The 27,848-nt window shown below is 43.0% G+C and overlaps 1 protein-coding gene across 1 annotated transcript; it reads right to left on the bottom strand.

Moving 5' to 3' along the window:
* Positions 1 to 824: 824 nt before the first annotated feature.
* On the bottom strand, positions 825 to 27,113 carry LOC124290073 (taurocyamine kinase-like). The gene is made up of 15 exons (XM_046726761.1): positions 26,907 to 27,113; positions 22,409 to 22,668; positions 21,873 to 22,021; positions 20,931 to 21,096; positions 20,388 to 20,571; positions 19,486 to 19,636; positions 15,333 to 15,397; positions 14,563 to 14,822; positions 11,741 to 11,759; positions 10,806 to 11,009; positions 8,477 to 8,736; positions 3,215 to 3,363; positions 2,538 to 2,703; positions 2,102 to 2,285; positions 825 to 1,487 (listed from the first exon to the last, which is right to left on the bottom strand). Exons 1-15 carry the CDS (start codon positions 27,055 to 27,057, stop codon positions 1,330 to 1,332), a joined length of 2,526 nt encoding a protein of 841 aa, XP_046582717.1. The 5' UTR covers positions 27,058 to 27,113; the 3' UTR covers positions 825 to 1,329.
* Between the last annotated feature and the right edge of the window lie 735 nt (positions 27,114 to 27,848).

The raw sequence follows: 27,848 nt of genomic DNA on the forward strand, positions 1-27,848 counted from the left end.
TGTGGCTGTGTAATTTTGAGTACACTTTCAGCATTATTCCCGTGGCAGGGCATCCTAGAAATAGGCTTCAAACACTGTACCTGTCCAGGGGATCAAACCCAGTTCACGTGGGTGATGATCGAATGAACTAAAAGGCTACCACACCGCTGGTGGTTAGAGAAGGTACATGTTAACCTAAACCAGGACACGTGGGCCACCACGAATAGTTACAGGTTGTTCAGCTTGACCTGAGCTACTCTACATATGCATGACCCGGGAGGTCAAATGACACAAACGGCAGGTCGAGTTAACTTCATTAAATAGGGAGCAAAGAATGGTACGTTCATTTAAAACATGCATGGATTCGTTACAAAACTTGTCCCGGAAAACACTTCTGAAAAAACAACAATCATTTCATGTTTTAATTGAGTTGTTTATACAGTCACATGCCATTAGTTTGGTTTACTAACTTTACAACGTACAGACGTCAGTTACTTTCACAATCCGATTCACTCTCGCCGTCACTCTACACCAAGTTCAATTATCACTTTTTCTATTTTATGTTCAACAGCAATATGTTTGTAGCTTCATTTTTAAGGACAGTTAGGATATTGCTGACGGTTTCCCGACACAGATGTGAAACAGCGACCTTGTCTCGGCTGTTTGGAAATGTTGACAATCAAACTGACAAGGTGCACCCCTTCACAATAATAGACCCAACCAGCTGTGACACGGTCATGCAATTCGTTAGTATACACTTGATCTGGTCAAGGTGAACAAGCTGCAACACTAACTTGTCATTACAATGAATGTTTTGCTGTTGCAAACATGAGAAAAAGACAACATACATAACAATGTTTTATTGTTAATTTATACTCGGCATGAATACAATCCTTGTTGATAATCACATTGGAATGGAAAAACGCTCTCAGAATTTGGTCCCATGGAAGAAGAGTGGACAAGACTGGTCAACCAACTGGTCTGGAAACCTGAACATTTAGCACTTGGTAAAGACACCGAAGACGGTCTGGATGTATTGAAGTATTACAGCTCTGAGATATCATCCGGAGTCAAGTTAAATGTGATCCATTAACAAGCACTGACCAAGGTTCTCCAACTGTACAAAGGCCAAATCACCATCGGTGTTGATGTCAACGGAACATCGTGCTCTTCCACATCCCGTGTAATGCCGTTGTGATGCCGGAAGTGGTATCCCTATTTGGGAAATTCTTCCGAATATTCAGGATTCGACTTTCTGTAAGACTATTTCGAGATACAAGCTTCACACGCACTCAGTGATATATTTATATACAAGTTGGCGATTCATATTGGAATGTCAGTTGGGTAGGTCTACTTCTTGGCCGCTGCTAGTTCTTTCTCTTTCTCCAGGCATGCCACAACGCCTTTCCGCATCTCATCGACAGCCTCGAACTCCGTCAGACCAAGACGACGTTTGTTGGAGAGGTCGTAGACGCCGCCCACGCTCTCCGTGTGCTCGCCGTGGATGCCTAAAAACACAATTTTAATACCTCTAACTAAATTTCCTTAAAACTTGCGTTGGGTCAATTTCAATCCCGTTTCCAACCACCCCAAAAAGATATCAATCGCTTTTACGTTAAATCCGGCAACTGATAGTTTTGGCTTGTTCGCAAATGAAACAAATTCTTCCCAATCACCTCTGGCTTTTCAAAACAATTTTTTTTACAGCAACAATCAAGCTTCTTAACATGGCATTTACAAGCTGGTCTGATGAGGACTAATGTATATGGATATGCAACTTCTTTATTGCAATTTGTGACTTCTGAATTGTTACATCACCGTTTTAGCATCTAGAAGTTTTTTTATCCATAAAAATAGTTCTTCAATTCTCAAGCTATGACAGCTGTTTGTTAATAATTTGAAAAGATGGGATTAAAACTGAGCATCAATCTATACAAAGGTGATCCATTGTAAGGCCTCTTACTAGCATGGGTTGAAGACATTCAACTGGATCTTCACAGTTCGGTCTGACTCGGAAAGCGAGCCAAAGGTATTAATGAACCTCTTGTTTGGGTTTGTCACCAAAATAATGTTTGACAACAGCAAAATGATGTGTTTTATATCGCAAAATAATAATAAATACCTCTTGGTTGGATGTGGAGTTTCTCACAGAATTCCTTGAAGTCAGGCTGAGCGGCCAGATTGGGGATCTTCATGTGCACGGAGGCACGGAGAGCTGTGCCCAAGTTGGAGGGGCAGAAGGTCAAGTTGCCCAGGCCTTTCTTTTTGGCAAATGACAGACCACTTCCCTCCATTGTCCTGATAGCCTAAAAACATAATAGCAGTTGTGAGATGGGTGCAAAAATGATTCATTTGTGACATCCATTCAAACAAAGAAAAGCTGATAGGACGAGCGAGCGACTTGGTTTACCACAATTCATCAAGTTTTCAGCAATATCACAGCAGGTGGGTACTTTAGAAATGGGTTTCACACTTTGTACCTCGTGTGGGGAATCGAACTGGGTCTTCGGCTTCAGCGAATGCTTTATGCACTAGACTACCCTACGTAAATAGCTTACCGCCACCAGCCTTCTGTAGACGGCTCCCAAGTCGCCGCCCTTCTGCATGGATATGAGACGGAGATGGTCCTCCTCGTTCACCCACACAAGGAAGGTCTTGTCGTTGTTGTGGAAGATGCCTCTTCCAGAAGGCCAGTCGTCGTAGCCGCTGGCATCTCTCAAAAACCTGGTACAGAAAGTTTTAAATAGGATTAGTTTAATTTAGCCATATACTTGACATTTCAAAATGGATTGTAACCCATGAAAATACCAGATTGGTGATGCAGACAGGGGAACATAGAACTTTGGGGAGTGAAGCAACTTGTTAAGCATGGATAACAGCTGTGTAGATCTGTGTTAAACCTGGTCTTCAGAAAGAGGTGACGTTTGTGGATCTGGTTGTTGGTTCACCGACCTTGGTTGATGTATGCCTTGCTATCCCAGTTGCTAAGATCGATGTTCATGTCTTTCAAGGATTTACAGCTTGAATGCTTCCGAGTGAAGACTCATATCACAGCAGCCAAATTTTTCACTAGTCCTTACAAACTAGTGACTAAAAGATAGTAATGCAGCAATCATTCCACCTATATTGAGGCCGTATGTAAATATAGAGATTGGGCCAGACAATTGGGTACTAGACATGTGTCAACCAAGTCAGCTAGAGTCAGGCAAGCCCACTGCCCCCATAACCCACTGACCTGTCATCGTCCTTGAAGAGGAAATGGTCCGCAACCAACTGTGTCTGGTCCTCTTTCTTCATGCCCTCGAGAGGGTAGTACTTGCCAGCCAGCTCACCAGAGAACTTCTCGAAGGCGGCCTTGGTGTCTTCCTCCATCTTCAGACGATCCTGGGAAGCAAAGGTTACCTTGTGCATGAGTAACCAGTTTTCGAAGTGACCATGTCATTTTCACTTGAATCGAGCAGACCCCAAATGAACATGGGTTGAATACGCTTACACTGTTTCAAGAAATATTGAATGGTTAAGTCCATTTGATTATTGGTCTGGAAAATAGTTATCCAAATATACTGGACAAAAATAGTTAGGAATATATGTAAATTTTGAAATTATGAATAATGATCTATTTATTCATTGACACACTGCTAAAATATAAAAGCATAAAAATACCAATATCCCTAACTTATTTTGTCCAGTATAGTTATACCAACAAAACCAACCATGAGGCACCCTTCTGCAATAGTTGCATGACAATATAAGAAAGTTATGAAAGTTGTAAGTCTATTTTGCTTACCTTTGTAAAGCAAAAAATAAACTTTAAAAAATGTAATGAAAAGTAAAAGCAAAACGTTTTTTACAAGCCTTGTTATCTGTGAAACCATTTATGTAAGTAGTACCCAGGCCTTTTCATATTCCTCACAAAAAAATTAAGCAAAAATCATTTTCAGTGTAACATCTTTGTCAATCTCCACAGCGATTTTTTGCCGACATGTTACTGCAAGGTAAATAAATATTCAAAGAATACATAACCTTAAGTGACTGTCAAATTTAACCAAACCTGTAGAGGTTTTCAATTCTTTGAAGAGAGTCGTCCTTGGGGTACATATTATGCATTTTCCAAGCTGAAAATGTCATGTGACAGTTGTATCAATGTTTTTGAATAAAAATATTGTACAATAAATAAAAATCGTTTTATTTATTACACGGCCCCCACCTCGTGGAGTTACCTCCCGTTGCGCATGCGCACCAACTGGGTAAGCACCTAGGCCCGTATCATCATTCCTTCTGCTGAATAAATCAGTGAACAGAATTGCGGGGAGGCGGGAGGCCCTAGGTTTGGTTAATTCTTTTCAAGGACGACATCTTCAACAGACTCATTGAAAACCTCAGGGACAGGGAATTTGTCAAAGTTAATTCTTTCATAGAGATCGTCCTTGGGGTACATATTATGCATAAACACAGACTCACAAAGACCTGAGGCCAGGGAGGAGGGAATTCTGTCAAAGCACACACAAATAGCTATCGTTAATTGAATAATGTAACAGACGCCATAATCACTCACCTGTCACGGTTTGTGCTTCCGCGAGAGGCATTATGGGAGGGTAACTGACAGGTAGGAAATGTACTCAAATACGACCTCGCATGTTTAGCATAAGAATTCGCACATGGTGCGAATGTAAACAAAACCCCACCCACCTTGTGTCGATTAGAGAGCACCGGAGGGGGGAATTTAAAAACGCTCACTACCGACCTATATTCTCCGTAGAGGATCGAAAGGAGGTTAAACACCCAGCAGCGGATAGGTCAATAAAAACACAGTATTGAACAGCAGCGTCAACAAAACCAATGAACCAAGACTCACTCGGTCAGGGTGGCAGGACACTGTCCACTGGAGAGAACAGAACGGCCAAAGCTCGCACGATTACGGGAATGTGTATCGAGCTGATAGTGCCGAATAAATGTGCTAGGCCGGCTCCAAATAGCGGCAGAGCAGATCTCTTCAATGGGGAGTGCCGATGCAAAAGCTTTTGATGCGGCTATTGCCCTGACCGAGTGAGCCTTCAACCCCTCAGGGGAGGCTTGCCCTTAGCCTGATACGCAGCACAAATAGCCGAGACGAGCCAGCGGGACAAAGTCTGCTTGCTCGCCGCGGCAGCCCAGCCTTCCCGCCACCGTAACAGCAGAACAGATGGGTACCCGTACGGATCCGTCGTGTTCGTTTGAGATAGACCTTGAGTGTCTTGCGGACATCCAACGAGTGAGTGCTTGTTGCAGAGGTCCCCGATGTGGAAGGCTGGGTAAGAGTGGGAAGTTCGATAGGAGCTGTCACATGGAAAGCGTGATCGACCTTCGGGCTGTAAGTATCGGGGAGGCGAATACTGACATGATCAGCGTGAAACAGTCAGCGCCGGGTCGGACGACATAGCATGCAAATCGCCGACCCTACGGCCAGATGTTACCGCCACCAGAAATACAGCCTTCCAAGTTAACAACTGAATGGAAATAGCCGATAGGTGTGAGAAAGGGTACGAGAGGGTGCTGCCCCAGAAGAGCACCATCGACAGGGATGTGAAAGGTGGAAGTAGCGGTGGAGTAGCCATGAATGGTCGAAGCCGCCAGGCCTTCTTCCAAACGGGCTTGCAAAAACTCCAATACTCGGACTAAATCCGCAGAAAAGGGATCTGCAATCCCCCTATCTGAACACCAGCGCGCATAGCGGGACCACCTATCCTCATACTGAACGTTTGTCGAATCCCGCCTCGAAGCCAGAATTGTGTCTGCAACTGCTGCAGGAATTCCCGCGTGCTTCAAGGCTAGACCTGACAGAGGCCAAGCCACCCACTGAATCCTTGGATTGGGGTGGGGCGCTCCGTTCTGAGTGAGAATGTCCGGTTGCAAAGGTAATAGAACAGGAGGCTCAGCCAGAAACCTGAGAATTACCGGAAACCAGCTCTGTGACGGCCAAAGCGGTGCCAGTAGCACAAGCAGCCGAGCTGGCTGGGTGGACAGCTGTGAGAGGACACGGGGAATGAGTGGTAACGGCGGGAACGCCAAGAGCACTTTGCCCGTCCAATCCAGCAGGAAGGCGTCGGCAGCCAACGCCCTTGGGTCCGGTATTCGAGAGCAGAACACAGGTGTCTGATTCGTCCCGCCGGACGCAAACAGATCCACCTGGAACGACCCGTACAACTGGGAGATAACTCCGAATATCTGCCGGTCAAGCATCCACTCGTGCGGGGCCAGCCCCAGGAGATAAACAGGGAGTACCTGACAATCGCACTGGTCGCACCAGAGGAGAAAGTCCCATGTCTCCCGGAGGAGCGCTCGGGACACCGTGCCGCCTTGCCTCAGGATGTACGACATGGCCGTCTGCTTGTCCAACTGAAGACGAACCACCTGGCCCTGGACATGCTCTCGGAAGCGCTCGAAAACCAACCGCACAGCTCTCAGTTCCAACACGTTGATGTGAAGGTGGGCTTCAGCTTCGGACCAGAGTCCGGACACCGACAGGCTGCCCAGAACAAACCTGAGCCCACCCCACCCCACCCCTGCACTAAGGTGAGGGACACATCGGTCTGAACCGTAAGAGCTGGCGTCGGGATTTCCAAAGGGACCCCCCTGGAGAGATTCCCGACAATGGTCCACCCTCCTGCTCCTCAACCTCCCCTGTGTCCATGGACTCGTCGCCCGAGTCCGAGGCTGGGTCTCCTCGCGAAGAGGACCCGAACCCCGACCCAGTGGGCGGCCTAGCACCAGTCACAGAGGAGAGGGAAGAACAGACAGAGCGCCCCGCGTCAGCACCTGCCATCACGCACGAACCCCGGTCCCGAGAAGCTGGAGGCAGACCAGGCAGAACTGGTGCCTCCGCTCTCATGGGGCGGGACGGCGCAGGGACCGGAACCCCAGGAATCATCAACGGACCCTGCGCCAACTCCGAGAGGGGGACTGGGAGCGAAGCCTCCCCCTCCGGGGCAGCCGAGGCGTCCGGACCCGAAGCCAGAGGCAATGGATCGACAGACACCTCCAGGCTGAGGGATCGAGCCGGGCTCGGCGATCCCACCCCCGACTCTCCGTCCCCTGCTCCGAGTTGGCGAGGAACTCCTGGCGGAGACCTCCAACTGACTCGTGAACAAGGGACTTCACCGCAATATTACAACCACGTGGCATGCTAAACTTCCCGCCATGGAAGAGCAACATGTGCGTAAACCACGGGAAAGTTAGCATAAAATAATTAATACAAAGTCACAATTATGAAACAACCGACCGCAAAGCTTTACTTTTCCTTACAAGGACAAAATAAAGACCATACATACAGGTGGTGGCGTCTCAGACATTATTCTCTTAAGTTCACAAGAGTACAGCTCTGCTCTACACATGCGACTTACTTGGCAGTGACAGCAGAAGTAATGATGATACGGGCCTAGGTGCTTACCCAGTTGGTCCGCATGCGCAACGGGAGGTAACTCCACGAGGTGGGGGCCGTATAATAAATAAAACGATTTTTATTTATTGTACAATATTTTTATTCAAAAACATTGATACAACTGTCACAGGACATTTTCAGCTTGGAAAATGCATAATATGTACCCCAAGGACGATCTCTATGAAAAAGAATGCTTTATCTGATAACATTGACATCACCCGAACACAACCACCCTCAGAAACATGCAAATGTGTGGCATGAATGTGCTCCACTCTTCACACATGCATCCTGATCGGTGTAAACCAACATGTAATTATACCTCAGGCACAACAAGCAGGTCCTAACTTCATATTTATGGATAATAATGCCCGTCCATGGATGATAATTCCCGAGAAAGAGTTGTTCACGATGTTTAGATCAACAACATCACACATATGGACTGAGCCGCAAGGTCACTTGATCTTAATGCCATTGAACATGCTTTGGGCATTATTTGAAGTGTTTACGGTCTCCATGTTCACCCCCAGACTCTGGATGACCTTGCGCAGGCGTTACAGAGAGAATGGCAGAACATTCTACAACAGCAACTTTAAAGGCTCATTTGGTCAATGCAAAGACTTGCAGAAGCTTGCATTTGTACTCATGATCATACCCGTTACTGTCCAAAACGGACTTGAACCTTTATGTTATCATTTTGCTCCATCAATGCAGCACAATGTGTACATATGTTTCACCTTTCTATTGCAACATTCCATGATTTGCAATTTCAATAAATGAAAATGTAACGAGACTACAAATTTATGTTGCTTAACTTTTTGTGAGGAGTATATCTTAGGGCCATAAGCTGTCTCCAAGAAATTTACAGGTCAGGGTGATATATTTCTCAAAGCAGTAGAACAGAAAGCTCCGCAACCATTTGTCACTGACCATTAGAAGTACAACTGGGATATCACTGAACCCACGGTTATAACATTTAAAAAATTGGATGTGGTAACCACATAATGTTACAACCCTCCCGAAAACACAAGGAACATTTCCAATCCTTGCTGGACCATCAGATTAACTCTGACATTGACTTACTTGTTTGGTAAGGACGGGTGGGAAGCCATACTTGTCGTGGCTCCTGCCGACACGGACGCGGGTGGAGACGATGTAGTCGCCAGATGGGTCAAGGTCAGCGAACTCCAGCTGCTCCTTGCTACCCATGTTTGGCTCTGGGTGGATAAGCCCATCAACCTTGTGGTAGTCTTTGATGACAGCTTCGAAGACCTCGCCGAAGACGGTGTAAGCTTTGGGGTCGCAGGCGTAGATACCGACACCGCTCTCCAGGTTCTTGCATCCTAAGGGAAATGAAGGTATGAGTTGATACACTCCAACCTGAAGCATCTGTTAACTATTAATAGCTTTGAAGTTATGAAACCCAACAATCATTGGCTCTTTAAAACGTCAGCTACCTGCACGTTCAGAAAGACCAGTCCAAGCATCATGCCCGACAGGCGAGAGAGGTATGCAAGGTCACTGATCTTGAGGAGTCAGTTATTTCTGGTTATTTATCAGTTGGTTAAGGTCACAAGCTTTGCCGATACTCTTGTACTTAGAACATACTGGCATTGAAAAAGACTATATATGCCCATCTCACAAACGCATTTTCTGAACGTTATCACGACTGGGCATTAGTTTAAATACTCATAACCTGCTCCCAATGTGCTTCGTCCATTGAGTGAGTGAGTTGGGTTTACGCCGCTTTTAGGAATATCCCAGCAATATCACGGAAGTGGATACCAGAAATGGGTTTAACACATTTAACCAACGTGGGGAATCGAACCCGGGTGTTCGGCGTGAAGAGCGAATGCTTTATCCACTTGTCTACACCAACGCCTCTCCCCCACTGGAAGCTGTATCGCTTATCTTCAGAATTACATAAACTAATTCTGTATACGTGACCTCTGGCGAGGGAGATTGTGTAGACAAATAACATCAATTCTGGAGCTGCATCTACACCCTGTACTTGACCAATTATTGATACATTATGCATGCGAGCGAGCGAGTTGTTTTATGTCGCTTTCAGTAATATTACAGCAATATCACGACGGGGAACACCAAAAATCGAACCCGGGTCTTCGTCGTGATGAGCGAACGCATTAACCACTAGGTCATTATGAATGTGTAAAATATACAGTTTACCTTCGTCATAATAAACTTTCTCAGAATGCATTCGGGAACATTCCCTGGATACAATTCCAAAATCCTGTTGTTTATCATCACAACAAAAGTACCAATTCCCTGGATGAGCATTTTTGGGAATTGACAATATGGCTATGTCAACAATCGAGACAATTTTCTCTTAATGAAACGAATAGTACAGCAAATTCGCACACAACAACCGTCTACTACCTTTGAGCACTATAATTTGAACAAGAGATCAGTAATTGTACTTGAGTAACAATAGGCTACATATGGATGACTGAACGTTAAACAGTTGATACATCAGAAAAGTTACCTCACTTGTGCGAGAAATGTGCGAAGAAACAGATCGACGAATTAAGGGAGGCAACTCCAGCGGGCCAGGAATTAAACTGGACATTTTACTGGCGTTTCAATCAGAATAGCGGACGCTCAACGTGCGGATTTTATCTAGCAATCTTGCCAAAATCCTCCCATGTAAAATTCAATTTAATCTTCCTAACATTTTCCACCATAAACGAAAAAGCAGTATGCCACGTAAACAATACACACGGATGTTTTATCCGTGGTTTTGTTTCACTTCTCAACAGCTATCATGGCGGCATGAATCGACTGGAGGACTGGGCGTGGTTGCCTTACAATACGCGCACTCCTTTATCTGCTATCTGTTACTTCTCACAAGATTAACAGATAAAGAGCTAAAAAATGAAAAGTTGAATGTCCCTGTATTGTGCTGCTAGCTCACTAGCCACACCAAAGAGTTCAGATATAAGACCGTGTTTAAATACCAATGAACTCAAATCTGTCAAAATCCGCCATTACGACTTTGCAGGATATCGTGGATTTGTTGGTTCGTCTTCGAATTGATAATATGAGTCCAGATTTCGGGAACATACTTAAAAATATATTAACCTATACTATTAATACGACCTCTAACTTAACCTGGTAAGGACAGTAAGTCAATAAGGTCTAAATGAACAGGGTGGAAATATTTAAACAGCTTCGGTATTTCAGAAACTCACATAAACACTTAAATATGTTTAAATTACAGATCTAATTCTGTTCCAGAATATTTCTATCAGACATCTAAATACTGAACTGGGAAAAATTGTGAGAAAATCGAAACCATTGATACATATTAATGTCAAAATTCTTGTTCATACTGTATAAGAATCGTGTTTTTCTACAGATTCTGCATTAAACTATATAAAAAAAACCTACTCACCTGATCGAATACAGTCTGCCAGAGTTCCTCCGAGATCCGTCTTTAGATCCTTGAGTTTGTCATACCTTTCTTGGGTTAAATGTTTTTTCAACAGGGACTTGCAGGTATCCGGGGACGCTTTCGAAAGCCTTTCCCACAATGCTTGTAAGTCAGCGTTGCCGGCTGGGGTATTTCCAGATGCCATCTCGACTTTTGCCTTGTAATCTGAATACATTTGGACGCCGGCTCTTATATACTGTACAAGGTAGCGGACACGCGGACTGTGCTCTCTTGGGTCAACTAGCTCTCGTCCTATCGCAGACGTTAACACACAAGCTGCCTAGCAACAGCACAAGCGACGATTCAAATGTCTGCTTTCGTGGCGAATATACAGCTAAAAATGCGTGACCTGCTGTTTAGAGCAGCGCTGGACGTCTGTGTGAGTATTTTAGCTCCAGCAGCTGTGTTAACGGTGTTTCAACCGACTTAGACTCGCACAAGCGAAATGGACGTCTGAACACTGCGGAACCCGTTGTGTGTTTCAAGCCGGCCGTGTTGTGATATCCTCTTATCCCTTAGCTACCAGTTCGACCGATTAGAACAGGGAACGTATGAGGTTTCACGTCTGGCTATAAGTTATTCAGCCGGTATACGGAGGGCAACACCTCCGACATGCTTGAACATTCATGAACCACTGACGGGTTTTGACCGTTGTGAATACAACAGTAAAGCCATACATAATGCAGTTGAACGTAAATACGTCTATACACATACGCGTACAACGTGATAAAACTGTATTAATTTCACATTCATCGGCCCATCCAAGTTAAAGTACGAATGAACATTTACTGCAGTTAATCATGACACTGGACTACATATATACTTACAGTAACGAATAAATTGACAAATATATCGTTAGTATTTTATAAATGTCGTAAATAAACTGTAAAATGTACCTGAATATACCGCGTGTATCTATCTGTCCTCCTAGCGCCAGCTCAAATAAAGATGCGTGCGGCAGTTCACGTCCTCCTGGTATTGAGCCGGATGTGACGCGGAAATGTTTGCAGCCGAAGCCTGTTGAAAGGATGACCTTCGCCGTCCTGTTACCACATCATGAATGGTGTCAGCCTTTGCTGCGAAAAGATCGTGAATCTCGTGAGCCACGCGATGTGTTAGAAAACACGGACGGCACGTGCTCCTCGTGGACTCGTGACGGGATACTTGCACTTGGTGTTCTCCGTGAATAAACAGATAATGTTGTTTGTTTATTGTTCAACGCTGGAATCAGCATTGTTTTTAGCTCATTTACGTGGAGGTATGTAGAATAATCGACAAACCAGTGGGTAATATCATGAACAATCTCCACACGATCGGGGTTCCTAACCACCCGATTCGCCTACATTTGTTTGTTTATTGTTCAACGCTGCAATAAACACTGCTAAAGCTCATTTACGTGGAGGTATGTTGAATAATCGACAAACCAGTGGGTAATATCATGAACAATCTCCAACGCTCTTGGCGTTCGATTCGTCTACATTTACTTGTTTGCTGTTTTACGCCGCACACAGCAATATTCAAGCCATGTGTGTGTGTGTGTGTGTGTGTGTGTGTTAGCCTAGTGGTTAAAGCGTTGGATTCCCCACATGGGTACACTGTGTGAAGCCCATTTCTGGTGTCCCCCGCCGTGATATTGCTGAAATATCGCTAAAAGCGGCGTAAAATTACACTCACTCACTCACCCATAGGCCTTCGGTCTTTAATTAAAGCGTCTGGGGCACCCACTCGTCTAAGTTGCCTTTTACGAATAGAAACTCTTAAAAGGGCATAAATTTTATCTGTCAGTTCATGTCAGTAACGACTGCCATAACTTACGAAATCTGCACGTCTTCTGTTAACAGGTTATTCAAGGGAGTGAGTTTTGTGAGGCTCAGACCCGCTGCATCGAAAAAATCCTCATCTGTGCTTACTCCCTCGGCCAATAATACATTTCTAGATGATAATATACATTTTGACAAAATAGAGAGGGAATGAGTGAGTGAGTTGAGTTTTACGCCGCATTTAGCAATATTCCAGCAATATAACGACGGGGGACACCAGGAATTTGGGCTTCACACGTTGTACCCATGTAGGGAAACAACAACCAGCCAACAAATCAAGATAACTCATGTACCGAAACAGAAAGACGTTTCACAAATACGTGCTTACCTACATGTTTCTAGTGAGTGAGTTTGGTTTTACGCCGCTTTTAGCAATATTCCAGCAACATCACGGCGGGGGACACCAGAAATGGGCTTCACACAATATACCCATGTGGGGATTCGAACCCGGGCCCTCGCGTGACGAGCCAACGCTTTAACCACTGGGCTACCCCACCGCCCCTACATGTTTGTAGTTAGTGTTTGCCCGCCTTAATGTATACCAGTACTGGTACACAAGGCCGGTGTTTGTTCAACTCTATGATGCTACCAACTTGCTTTGTACGTATTTGCGTGTGCACGAATTGTTTATCTGCAATTTATAACACGTGTGCGTTGTTTAATCTGTGTTAATCTGATTGTTTCAGGGTTGTTTCACATTCCCTACTGTATGTAAATAAACCGAACACATGCGTAGCTTCTGTTGTCTGAGAGTGGCTGGAGTATAGCTAACTCACTCACTCACTCACTGTGATGAATTACGTGCTGCTCTGATGCTCAGCTATGAAGAGAGTTGATATTCGTTGCATGTGCCTATCTGTTTACAAGCCTGATCCAGCTACAAATGTTTGCACACACAAATAATGAATTCAAACATCTCTTGCGAAAATGACAGGACCCACTTAAATTGTCACGCTTTCATTGCCAGAACCGCTGTCTTTGATGTGGAAACTAAAACTCCATATATGTTATACCTCGACAAAGTATCATTACACTTTGTGAGTGAGTGAGTGATCATGGTTTTACTCCCATTCCAGCAATATCACGGCGAGGGACACCAGAAATGGACTTCACACATTGTACCCAAGTGGGGAATGGAACCTGGGCCTTCGGAGCGAAGAACGAACGCTGTGACCACTTGGCTAGCCCCACCACCCCTCAGTGAGCATTTATAGTCAAAATGTTGTGGTCTCACGCAAACGTAATCAGTTATCTCCCCTGTCCACCAGATGGCGTCAGTACAAATCCTGTTTTCAACTATGTCAAGCTCACCCCCGTAATCTTTCAGTACAAGAGTACTAGTAGTTAGTCACAGTACCTTTAATTTTGAGACAATGACTGAATCTGGTTTGCACTATTTTCAACATTATTTCACTTATATTTCAGTGTTTTGTTTCAAATCCAACAGACCGCCTCCGTGGTTAGAGCGTCCGCCCGCCGAGCGGAAGGTCGCGGGTTCGATCCCCGGCCGCGTCATATCAAAAGGCGTTAAAATATAGTACTTGTTGGTCCCCGCCTGGCGCTCGGCATTAATGGGTACAACAAGGACTGGTCGGCTCGGAGTCAGTATGATGTGTCTGAGTGGGGTATTTATACTTCACTGCGGCATGGTGTCTCAGTGGGCTAGCACTATAAAACCAGTTTAAGTCTGGGCTAGTACAAGCAGCCGCACATACACACGCATGCACGTAGTCATATGAGCGAAATATTATACGTTAAACCCCATTTCACCTCACCTCACCTCACCTCAAATCCAACATCCGACGATTGTTGTGTTGGTGTAAAACCGGATGACAATGTACATCCACCCCTACCCTTTATCCTTTCAAAATACAATAACAACCCATTTAACCTCATACCGGTTTGGTAAGGACGGGTGGGAATCCAAAGAAGTCGTGGCTCCTGCAGACTCGGACGCGGGTGGAGACGATGTAGTCGCCGGATGGGTCAAGGTCGCCGAAGTCCAGCTCGTCAAGGTCACCCACGTCTGGCTCCGGGTGGTCAAGCTTCTCGACCTTGTGGTAGTCCTTGATGACCGCATCGAGGACCTCGGCGAAGACGGTGTAGCCCTCGGGGTCGCAGACGTAGATACCGACCACGCTGTCGGGGTTAAGGCAGCCTGAAATTAAACTTGACAACGTAAATGGAAGTCCACGGAACGAAAGCATGACGTTGCGACAACGTGAAATATTGTTAGCTGGGTTTCGACTTTGCAGGATGCGTTTGGTGGTTACCCTCCGAATTGATAATATCAGTCCAGATTTCTGGAACATTATATCTAACAAATATTAACCAGTGACTAATTTCACCAAACTCACTAATCACAAGATATGACCTCTAACTTAACCTGGTAAAGACAGTAAGTCAATAAGGTCTAAATGAACAGAGTGGAAATATTTAAAAGCTTCGGCATTTCAGAAACTCACATAAACACTTAAATATGCTTAAATTACAGATCTCATTCTGTTCCAGTATATTTTTATCAGACACCTAAATACTGAACCGGGAAAACATTGTGATGAAAAGCCAAACCACATTTGAAACATTTTGATGTCAAGATTCTTGTTCATACTGTATCGTGTTTTTCTACAGATTCTGCATTAAACTATATTAAAAAAAACCTACCCACCTGATCGAATACAGTCTGCCAGAGTTCCTCCGAGATCCGTCTTTAGATCCTTGAGTTTGTCATACCTTTTCTTGGGTTAAGTGTTTTTTCAACAGGGACTTGCAGGTATCCGGGGACGCTTTCGAAAGTTTTCCCCACTATTCTTTTAAGTCAGCGTTGCCGGCTGGAGTATTTCCAGATGCCATCTCGACTTTTGCCTTGTAATCTGTAATCTTATATACTGCACAAGGTAGCGGACACGCGGACCGTGCTCTTTTGGGTCAACTTGTAGTCTGTCATACAGACCCTGAAGCAAATATATCCAAGAAATCCCATGCATGTCTAGAAAATGTGGCAAGTCTAGATTCCACAGCTTCAGAAAATGAAGAAAGTCTCAGGGCTCCTTTTTATTTTATTTTGTGTTTTTTTTCACTATGAGACTTTTTTCTGTAAAATATGTTCATTTCAGAGACTAGTTGTTAGTCTAGGTCAAGTAGGTGTCTATAGTTCTTTATTGCAATCGATGCAACGTTTCGGTGTAGAATAGCATCTACAAGGAAACGTCGCATCGATTGCAATAAACCAGTTGTGTACCCATAAAAAACCGTTCCTGTTCATCACTAGTTATAACGATAAAGACAACTTCTTTAATGCGATCGATGCTAATCTACACTGAAATCGCATCGATTGCAATAGAGAAGTTGTCTATAACGATTTATGCATATTTTGCATATTATACACTGTTTAAAGACAGCTGACATGGGACAGGTTTCTTTGTCAGCTGCAGATGAATGATATATCGTTTCTTTATGTGCATATGGTAACGGCCTGATATTATTGCTCTAACTTGAGTTGGTTTTAGTTTTAACATTTGTATTTTGTTTCTATTCATTTTTTGTAGCATCCAACGGAATCATTCCAAGTTTGATGAGACAGACACCCTACACAAGGTCGTACTTAGGGCGTGTTTGTGAAATATGATTCACGTAGGCAATCCATAAAATGTGTAGATATTCCAGTCATGTTATCAGTTCCCTAACATATCGTGTACTTTTTATAAACTTCCGAAATGCATAAAAATATAAGAATAAAGTAATTAGGATTATAAGACAACTATATAGCGACGTACATTGACTTCGTTTTATTTTTCAGTCCTAACTTATTTCACCACTGGCAGATATCAGCCGTCTAACCTTGTGTGCTGGCGATTTAGTGCCTGACTCTGAGGGTGTGGGTTCGAATCCCAAATGGGACTCAACCCAACAAAAGTACAAGAATCTGTACTTTACTAAGGAAGTGTAATCCCAAATATAACATATGTTACATTTGACCACTTTCTAAATGGCTTTGTGTAATCTAAGTTGATTGTTTATCAGATTTCTCATTTGAAATATATAATATTATAACATTTATCTGAATATTTTGAAAACAAATCATCACTTTATAACTTCACCACCTGTAATCGAACCTACGACCAATATCCTCTGAATCGCCTCCAGTAAACATAGTATCGGAAGTAGATTTAAGTTTGTGTAACATGATGGTGGTTTAGCGACTGTATGCAGTGTTTGACCTTAACCCTGAAAAATTACAGGCCCTAAGGACCCAGAACCATAACTAACTAACTGAGTTAAAGAGTTAAAGGATAACTTGTTCGAGGTTAAAATATCATATCTCAGCAATCTAAATTGCTTCCTCGGAATTGATAGTCGTTTCACTTACAGACAACAGCTGCTGATCGAGATAAAAACTAGAAATTACAGAATATTTGAATTTTTTTTAATACGCTTAGTTATTGGGAATGAAAAAGCTGTCGGCCATAAGGACCTACAGAAAACGAAAGCTGTCTAAGGACCGACGTTAATTTCGAACGCTTACTGCGTGTAATGTAACCCCAGTTTTGATAGGCGTATTTAAACATGTATCCCAGTAGCTGTTTTTAAATGACTATACATCCCGATGAAAACATTTAAAATCACAAAATAATATTAAAGAACGCGGCGGTTCTTACAATCTATTCGATAGATTCTGTGGAAGTCGCGGTGGCTGAGCGACTTTGTGTGCTGGTGATTTGGTGCCTGACTCTGAGGGTGGGTACACCCGGATGGGACTCAACCCTAAAAAGTACTTGAATTTGTACTTTACGAAGAAAGTGTAATCCCAAATATAACATATGTTGTATTCGATAGTATTTAAATTTATATTGTTTGTCACTAGATAAACATTTTATAAGTGGCAAAACCCCCAAACGTTTTCTATCACTACCACTCCCGTTTTGTTACTAATTATAAACATAATACGTTTGATAGCTTTCCTTGTGATCCTTGAACCAGGAAGTAAAACAGAACACTTGAAGTACAAACAGCTTGAGCGCGTTGAATGCCACTAGCTTGTAACTTCAAACATCACTGCGAGTGTTTCGACCCTGTAAGGGACATTCACACATACTGAGTCATAGTTAATGCCTCCAAGGCATAATTTGTATGTGTCGACATTTTTGTCTTAATGTTTTACGACATATTAAAACTTGATTGAAGGTGGCTATGTAAAGGGGGAAAGAATATATGATATTTTAAATTCGTTTACGCTTTGAGGATGAAAGAGAGTTGTGTTGAATAGCATGTCAGTAATAGCGTGTCATTTGGACACACGATAGCTGATAAATTACGTTTCATTTTGCAGGGTTTATGATACTGACGTTTATAGGAGAGGGCTGGCGATGCATTTGGTCAGACTATATCATGCAGTATGTTTTTTTTAAAATGGACATGGCTGTACAAAAAGATTGCGCACATTTCTATCTTGAAATGACATTTTCGTCAATGGTGAGCACTTTGTAAATCTCAGGGCGTTCATGTCGGTGGAGAGGACAGTTCCTGTTTTGTGCAGCACCTACACGGATGTCAGTTGTCATTGTTCTTTCTGATTTATGTCTCCATGTCAATGTGTAGTCAATGGTGCATGACTTGAGCTGTATAACCAGCCTTTGAGATGTTAGTTACGTACAACAGTTTGTTTCAATGAAAATGGAATGTAAAAGTGTTTCTGTTCTCACGTAATCAGTTATCTCCCCTGTCCGCCAGATGGCGCCGATACAAGTGTTGTTTCCAAATATATAAATGATAATAAAATTCTGTTCAGAGATATACAGTGCAACGTTTCCCCTCTATCATGGCGTGGTCCGAATGCATAAAAAATATTGGTGACACTTACCATATTTTTTCTAGCAGAGTTTCTAATTGACATTTTTGTTGTGATTTGTTTGTTTGTTTAGTGATAGTTGATTATGTAAGAAAATGGAGACTGTCCCAATATGTTTGCTTGGCCTTTCTCTCGTAAACATATAAAGCTAAGTCTCACTGGTACTGATCCCTTGAAAGAAAAAAGAAGTAATGCATTTTTTGATAATTAGACCCCCAGCACCAGTGTTAGAGAAGGTCACAAACAAGCCATTGCTCGTCGTAGTAGAGGCGTATTTGAATGGTGTGATCGGTGCCTTGATGTCGTTTCTCGATGGCGTACAAGTGGTTAATATGCCAATCACTGGGTTGCCATGCCCAGGGTGGACAGGAAAACTGGCTATACCTGTAAAAAAGTGATGTTAAAACGTCTGGAACATTATACACATCCCTGGACAACTGTTAATCCGAACATTCGGGATACACGAGGTCGTGAAACAAACACCATACGATTCTCTTCTTGTTTTTATTCTGGGGTCATAAAATAGGGTTTAGATACAATAATCCTCGTTGATATCACAGGACACTATGGAATAGCCCCATATGCTCCTATTGGAGGCAGAGAGAGCAGGATTGAACCATGTCCAACCGTCCGCCCGCCCACACCGGAAACTGAATGGACGGCCGGACATACACACTGAACTAGGTTGCACTAACACTGGTCATCGCTGGTTTCTTGACCTTTCACAGTAGTCGGCTTGTGTCCACCCGTGTGGGGGAAGCCAACGACTTGCGTAGCCAGTGACAGAGCTAATCGGGTGGACCGATGGATTGAGAAGGGCAGGTATCCCTATCTGAAGATTCAGATGATTGGCTCCCGTGGTGCTTTTCCGAGCTGTGGGCACAAATAAATAAAAACACACGTGGAGTTATTTACAAGTTCGCTGCATAATACTGCCTTGAGTGGACGACTGGGTGAGAGTTTGTTGGTTTACTTCTTGGCGGCAAGTTCCTTCTCTTTGGCAAGACACGCCTCCACTCCCTTACGCATCTCCTCCACGGCCTGGTACTCAGTAAGGCCAAGACGACGCTTGTTGGACAGATCGTACACTCCTCCGACACTCTCGGTATGCTCGCCATGGATACCTATATCAGAGAAAATGGGGTTGAAGTTGATGTCTAAATGCCGAGAAATCATTATGTTCTGGTTTGTAGTCTTCCAAACACCGATTTCTCTACCAAAACGTATATATTCCAAAAACTTCTTTTAAGACAGCTCGTGGGGTAGCCTAGTGGTAAAAGCGTCCTCTCATCACACCGAAGGCTTGGGTTCGATTCCCAACATGGGTACAATGGGTAAAGCCCATACTGGTGTTCCCCGGACAAACTATAACTAAAAGAGGCGTAAAGCCCATCTCACGCACTCTTTTAAAGACACACCGAGGCCTTAATTTTATCGACACTGCTATATCAGCCAATCCTTAAGTCACATGAAACAATTCACGTTTACCAGTACACGAATCATTTCAACTCTTTCCTCATAAAGGTAAACCCTAAAAGAAATAGTATCTGCTGACGCTTTCAAAACAGCCCTCAAAACTCATCTGTTCAAACTCTCTTTTCCATAGACATTGTCTACAATCTTTTCTCTTTATAGCGCCATTGAGCAATATCTTTTGGAAATAGGCGCTCTATAAATCAATTATTATTATTATTATTATTAAACCCTACTTGCGCCGAATGATGCTCATGCTGACAATCACTGGAATGTCTGGTCCAGACTGGATTATTTACAGAACTCCGTCACATTAAGCAATAAACAAACAAACAAACATTCAGGTAAACATCGAGTTTGAAATTAGCCACCAACTGTGAAGATAGTTAAAGGTAGATTTACCTCTAGCTTGGATGTGAAATCCATCACAGAATTCCTTGAAGTCAGGCTGAGCGGCCAGATTGGGGATCTTCATGTGCACAGAGGCACGGAGAGCTGTGCCCAAGTTGCTAGGGCAGAATGTCAGGTAGCCCAGACCTTCACGTTTGGCGAAGGACAGACCACTGGAGGTCATTGTCTTGATGGCCTGCAAAAGAAATCGGGTAATAGTCGTAAAATAGAACCAGAGGTGTATTTACAGCGTATGTTGTTCGTGCTATCGACCATTGGTTTGCTGTTCCTAAGCCAACATGAATATGCCTGTAAAAGTTCTGGCATAAGGCAAGAAAGCTAACGTTTTATACTGTTTATTTAATTCTTAACAACCGAACTCCGGATATCACGAATTCGGCTAAAACAGATCTATTCCCTCAAAATTGTCGATCAGCATAATTGGTCAACCGGCTCCTGGACTAAGTGTGTGGAACTGATGTAAGAACTTCTTTGGGCTTGTATTTCGTTCAGTATTTCTATAGAAATGAGTCGTGAGTTGGATTTCGACCTTACCACCACGAGCCTCTTGTACACTGCGGCCAAGTCGCCGCCCTTCTGCATGGAGATGAGACGGAGATGGTCCTCTTCGTTCACCCACACAAGGAAATTCTTGGCGCTGTTGAAGAAGATGCCTCTGCCTGAGCACCAGTCGTTGTAGCCACCGGCGTCCCTCAAGAATCTGTAATACATTCATACGTGCGAGATGTGTGCCAAACGGGGGTGCTTATAATTAGTCACATACCAACAAGCAAAGCTCCCTCAGAGGCAAATTTTTCTCCCCATCAAGCAATATGTATTATATATAGCAAAGCACGATGTCACAATTTAACATGTATCTAGTCTGTAAAATCGTCGCTAATGGAGCGAGGAAGTTGAATTTGATGTCGCTTGTAATAATGTTTTTTGTTTGTTTCTTAACACCGCACTCAGCTATATTTCAGCTTTATGGCGGAAATAATCGAGTCTGGACCAGCCAATCCAGTGATCAAGAGCATGAGCATCGATCTACGTAATTGGGATACGAAGACATGTGTCAACCAGGTCAGCGAGCCTTACCACTTGATCTCGTTAACCCCGTTAGCCGCCTTACGACAAGTATGGGTTGCTGAGAGTCAGTTCTAACCCGGTGCTCCACGGGTAATGTTTTGATGGTATTCGCGATATAGGAGATCCCGGGGAAGGGCAACACAGGTTGTTACAGTGTGGACGGAAACCGATATCCGGGGTAACGGCTGCAGAACCATAACCTGATGTCCAGTGCTACAGTAAACCCCAGCTGTCAACTGGTCCCTATCAACTGTAACCAGACGCAATCCCCTATCAGGCAATTAACAGATCTGAATAACTAATAACGGAAGTGCACAACCGTACAACGAGGGGCAACTGACTCTTTGTCAATGCTTCCTTAAGGGTGGGGAATCAATCGCAACCAATCATTCCTTGTTACAGGTTTACCTGTCGTCATCCTTGAAGAGAAAGTGGTCCTCTGTCATCTGTTTCTGGTCCTCCTTGGACATGCCCTCCAGAGGGAAGTACTTGCCAGCCAGTTCGCCAGTGAACTTCTCGAAGGCGGCCTTGGTGTCTTCCTCCATCTTCAGGCGCTCCTATAAAGCAAAGGTTATCTTTCGGTGAGCTAGGTTAGTTTTACGCCGCTTTTATGAATATTCCAGCAATATCTGGCTTCACACATTGTACCCATTTTGGGAATTGAACCCAGGTCTTCGGCGTGACGAGCGAACGCTTTAACCACAAGGCTACCCCACCACACCATAATCCTTAAGTACCAGTAGTTCGATACAGTACCATTACTTTGAGACAGTGACTGAATCTGGTTTGGAAACTTTTTCAACATTATTCCACTAATATTCCGGTGCGTTTTTCTCCACATCCAACACCCGACAATTATTGTGTTGGGGCAAAACCGGATGACAATTTTCAGCCACACCTAACCTTGACCCCCGAAAGTCGAAAACGCATGTATAACCTCATACCTGTTTGGTAAGGACAGGTGGGAAGCCATACTTGTCGTGGCTCCTGCCGACACGGACGCGGGTGGACACGATGTATTCGCCGGATGGGTCAAGGTCGCCGAAGTTCAGCTTGTCAAGGTCACCCATGTCTGGCTCCGGGTGGTCAAGCTTCTCGACCTTGTGGTAGTCCTTGATGACCGCATCGAGGACTTCGGCGAAGACGGTGTAGCCCTCGGGGTCGCAGGCGTAGATTCCGACACCGCTGTCGAGGTTAAGGCAGCCTGAAGAATGAATCGTCAAACTTAAAATAATCACAAATACATGAATTACAGAATATAATGAAAATGTCACTCCTGTGAGGATTGGATGGACATAAAGTGTGACCTTGCTGACCTTATACCAGCGTAGCAGGATCATGCTTATCAGCAAAAATTTTGATCGCTTGATTGTGACACAAATATAATGTGTGGCGATTTTAATCTCGTACAAAATCAAGATATAGATACATACAACTACAAGCACTTTAATAATCCAAAAGCCAGAAATGTTGTTGTCGATATGTTAGAAGAACTTAACCTTTACGATCCTTGGCGCGAAGCTAACTTGAACACCAAAAGATATACCTGGAGAAAATCGAAACCTCTTAAACAAGCCAGGTTAGACTTCTTTTTAATTAGTAGAAATCTCGAGAAATCTGTGATGTCATCTGATATATTTGCCGGTTATAGATCTGATCATTCCCTGACAGCAATAGAACTCCAATTCACAAGACTTGAAAGGGGACGTGGGTTCTGGAAGTTTAACAATAGCTTGTTACATGATCCAGAGTATGTTAGCAAACTTAAGAAAACTGTAAGAGATACATTTGGTGAATACAGTAGAGTTGATACCGAAGGGGGAAAACATTTAACTATTAATCACCAACTGTTCTTCGAAGTACTTTTGTGTAATATCTTAATGCTCTGAAAAATATGAAAAATAACAAAAGTCCCGGACCTTCTGGTTACACATCCGATTTCTTTAAATTCTTTTGGAAAAATATTCATGCATTTTTGGATTGGTTCTATGTAATACTCAAGCATTCAATACTGTAAGACCTTCAAACTAGATTGGTCCCAAAGACCCTTTACTTTACTCGGAATTCAGTTTCAACACAACCAGGCTGAAATGGTTGAAAGAAATTATAAAGACAAACTAAAACAAGTTGGTAAGACAATGACGATGTGGTTAAGAAGAGACCTTACTCCATTTGGTAGAATTACTGTCCTTAAAAGCCTTATATTACCTTCCCTAAACCATCTTTTTACCATGTTGCCAAATCCAAGAAGTGATACCATTCAAAATCTACAGAAAAAATGCTTTAAATTTGTTTGGAACGGAAAACCTGACGAAACACGATTATTCAATCGCACAAAGGTTAGGGGAGGGGGGCGGGGGCGGCTAAATGTACCTTTAATTCTTGAAACAATACAGGCTCAAAAACTCTCATGGCTGCGCAGAACATTAGTTAAACATTCTAACACATCAAATGTTATAGATCTTGCTATTCCAACAGAAAGTCTTCATCCAACAGAGATGGGAGCAAGCTATTTAAAACACACTATTATCCCAAATATCAGAAATGTTTTTTGGAAAGGTGTTTACGAAGCGTGGGCAAATATGCAATCTTTACAAACAAATGATGACATTGATACTGAAATTTCACAACAATATATATGGGCAAACCACAATACCACCGTAGATCAAAAAACAATTATCTATAAACATTACTTGAAGGGAAATGTTAAATTCATTAATGATTTACTGAACAAAGATAATAATTTTCTTGCCTATGAGGAGTTTATTTCCCTATACAATATTAAGACATATTTTAGAATATAGGGGTATTATCAACTCCATCAAATCATACTTACTTTCGAAAAAATAACTCTGTAAAGTTGAGGAGACATTTATTCCTAATAATATACATATTTTTTACACTGAACATGCTTGAATATTGTCAAGCATCATGTCTGTTCCAAATCTGTTTAAATTTAAATTTAAGTTCTTTTTTTAAATCGATTAAATTCCGTACTTGTAAGCGACTTTCGAGAATGGGTGGCCAGACGCACTGACATGTAATCATGTTCTAAACGCGCAGATCGATGCATGATGTCAATCACATGATTATCTTGTCCAGCTTCGATCACTTACATACCGTCAAACAGTGGGAATATTGCCGAGTACGACGTTTAACAACACGCCTTAAGATAACTGCTGAATGAGCATCAACACGAGGCTGTTATGACTGAATATTTCTCACATTTAACCACAGTATTGACATTCACTATATGTCCAGGGACCGCCTCCGTGGTGTAGTGGTTAGAGAGTCCGCCCGGAGAGGGGAAGGTCGCGGGTTCGATCCCCGACCGCGTCATACCAAAAGACGTTAAAATATGGTACTTGTTGGTCCCTGTCTGGCGCTCAGCATTTATGGGTACAACAAGGACTGGTCGGCTTGGAGTCAGTATAATGTGTCTGAGGGGGGTATTCATGCTTCACTGCGGCATGGTATCTCAGTGGGCTAGCACTATAAAGCCAGCTTAAGTCTGGGCTAGTACAAGCAGCCGCACATACACATACACACGCATGCACGTCGTCATATGAGCAAAATATTCTCAAGCACGACGTTAAACCCATTTTCACCTCATCTCACTATATGTCCTGGGCTATCATTTCGGTAAACCGATGCCGGGCACCCTGCCAGGGAGTGCACTAATCAATATGGTTATCTCGAAGTACATCGTGACTCATGTCTAAACCAATAACGACTCAATGGCGTTGTAACTGTAGACGTGCACGTTGTTTGATAGTTTTGTTATCGTAAAGGTATGTAACGGCTATAACGAAACGAAAGGGACCACAACATATAGTTCGTTATAAATGTAGTTTGTGATACGCATTACAATCGACATATTCAGGAATGACCTAAAACATGTCGTAATATCCAACAGTTCGAAGTAAGCGTGTGTATGTTTTGCTATAGTTATAACGAACTCAAAGCGACCACTAACTCTAGTTGGTTATAACAGTAGTTTGGGTTAGGCATTACACAGACTGTCGGGGACAAAACCAGCTCGTTATATCCGTCAGTTCGTCACAAGCGTAGTTTAGTTATAAACGTAGAAGACATGAGTTTGACTAGATGGATGAATGACGCCCCTCAACACCGTGTATATATTCGCAGGGATTAAAGTAGCCTTGAGAGCCAGCGTTCGAAATACCCGCCTGCCCGACCGCCCGAGACGGGTTATTTTCAACACGGACTGCCAGATTCTCAAATCCACCTGTCCGACGGTCGGGTTAAAATTTAGACATGTATATAAAGATATTCATCATATTTCAGGATAATAAATCATTATTAATTCACTCGTAAAAATAGAGTAAATAAGTAAATAAGTATTTTTTTGTGGGCAGGTAAGTTTTGGTCAGGGCTGGCAAGTTTTTACATCCAACCAGCCCTGTGGTCTGGCTGAAAGTTTTGGGATTTTCATAGCCTGTGAGAGTAATGGTGAACCCGATACCTATAGAACAGTTTGGAAAGTCTAGAGTTCGTCCGACCTGAAAGTAAGCATTTGCATTGCCTCCATTTCGATTATAGTGTTTACATACATATAATTACTTATAAGTGTTTCTGAAAGTAAACTAACTGTATATCTATACAAGCCAAGATACGTTGGCTATCACAATGTGAGTGACCTTCAGACCATAACGAGGCTGGCTGGCGTGCTACTAAATATAACCTCGTGGACATAAAACACCGTGTCAGCATTAATGACAAATGGCAATACCAGCGGTGTATATGGATTCCATCGAACGTAAATGGTTAGCTACTGAAAAAAATGTGGTAATCACTGTCGCAACCGCTTGCTGAACATGAGTGAAAGCGCACACTCGCCCGCACTGAGGAGAGAGCTCTGTCTATATACGGGCATCGCTATAGCGGCTGCCGAAAATAACACGGTGCCAATACAGTGTGACAACCGATGCCTGGTACTACACGTGCAGAATACTTGCCTGCAAATGATGCAGAGAATGCAGTTCAGTGGAAAAATACTGATATTTCACAGAAAATAGGGGATATCTCGAAGGTTGCAGAGGGGGGTTAAACGCGAGGGACAGTCGTAGTGGAATGGATTGCAACAGAACTAGCAGTAGCAATCGAATTAATCATTTAAAACTGCTGTAAATTTAAGATGATGCTAGATCGAAGGTATGTGAAAAAAATAGCTTATGACTCCAGCTTAATTATCTTCACACAGATTTTAAGATATACCAGTTATTCAGATAACCATTGTCACTAAATTACATTTAATGATTATCAAAATCTTGACATTATAGTCATACGACTCAAATATCAAATAACTAATTAATGTTATAACATAAGCTTAAGCCTTTCAGGAGCATTTAACCGCGCATACTTTTTTGTACATGTATTTACTGCTCGGATTCATTTCTATTTCAACTGAATTCAACCCACCTGATCGGATGCACTCTGCAAGGGTACCTCCAAATGACGTCTTTTTATCCTTGAGCGCCTCATAGCGTTCCTTGGTTAGATGTTTTTTCAGAAGGGATTTGCAGTCAGCAGACCCACTGAGTTTACCCCAGAGTTCGTCAAGAGAAGCCATGGCGAGAGTTTGAGAGAGGTCGGTACGAAGCTAGTCCAGAAAATCTCTGCCTAAAACCTCGGTGCCGTCTTCCTTATATACAGGTTGCCTGGTTACCGCACTACGTGCGACGGAGGTTTTTGATTGGCTGAAGAAAACGAGTACCACGAAATCGGCACTTATCGGGGGACTGGTGCTTGTTATCAGCTGAGCGTATACTGCACGTAGACCGTTTAATTAATCACATGTTTGTATTGAAAAACGCTTACAATGTGATAATTTAAATTAATTATTTAAATCCTCTTATCTTTATAAATGTATTAAGAAATATATCGTTCAGGTGACCTTTCGCTGAAACAGGAAGTGTGTCATGCCCCGGAAGTGCCTGTATGTATAGTCTCGAGTATGGTGTTGATACATTTGACATTTTAGTGAGTACACCTTAACTTTCACAAATACTGACGTAGTCTGTCTCACAGTCCATGAACCACATTATTTTCCCTACTCTCCATGCAATGCTAAATAATGGGTGTATTTGTTACTATCAAAATTATATATATTCAGAGACTAAGCGTTAGTCTAGTACTGACGCAAAGAGGAACTATAAAGGGTCCATTTGTGAAACAGGTAAACTGAACCTGACACGGATGCGAACCCAAAGGAATAACCTGTGTGTATGTTGAAGAATGCGCCCAGTCAGTCTCACATCCCTGGAACAATATTGTATTCCCTTCGGTCCATTCCATACTTGAATGCTGTTTCTCTAAAGACAGCAAGTCCAGATTTACCATAGGTTCAGTTACATAAACTCC

This window comes from Haliotis rubra, unplaced genomic scaffold (assembly GCF_003918875.1).
Source record: "Haliotis rubra isolate DU_JTF1 unplaced genomic scaffold, ASM391887v1 Scf456, whole genome shotgun sequence".
In the NCBI taxonomy this organism is placed as follows: Eukaryota; Metazoa; Mollusca; class Gastropoda; order Lepetellida; family Haliotidae; genus Haliotis; species Haliotis rubra.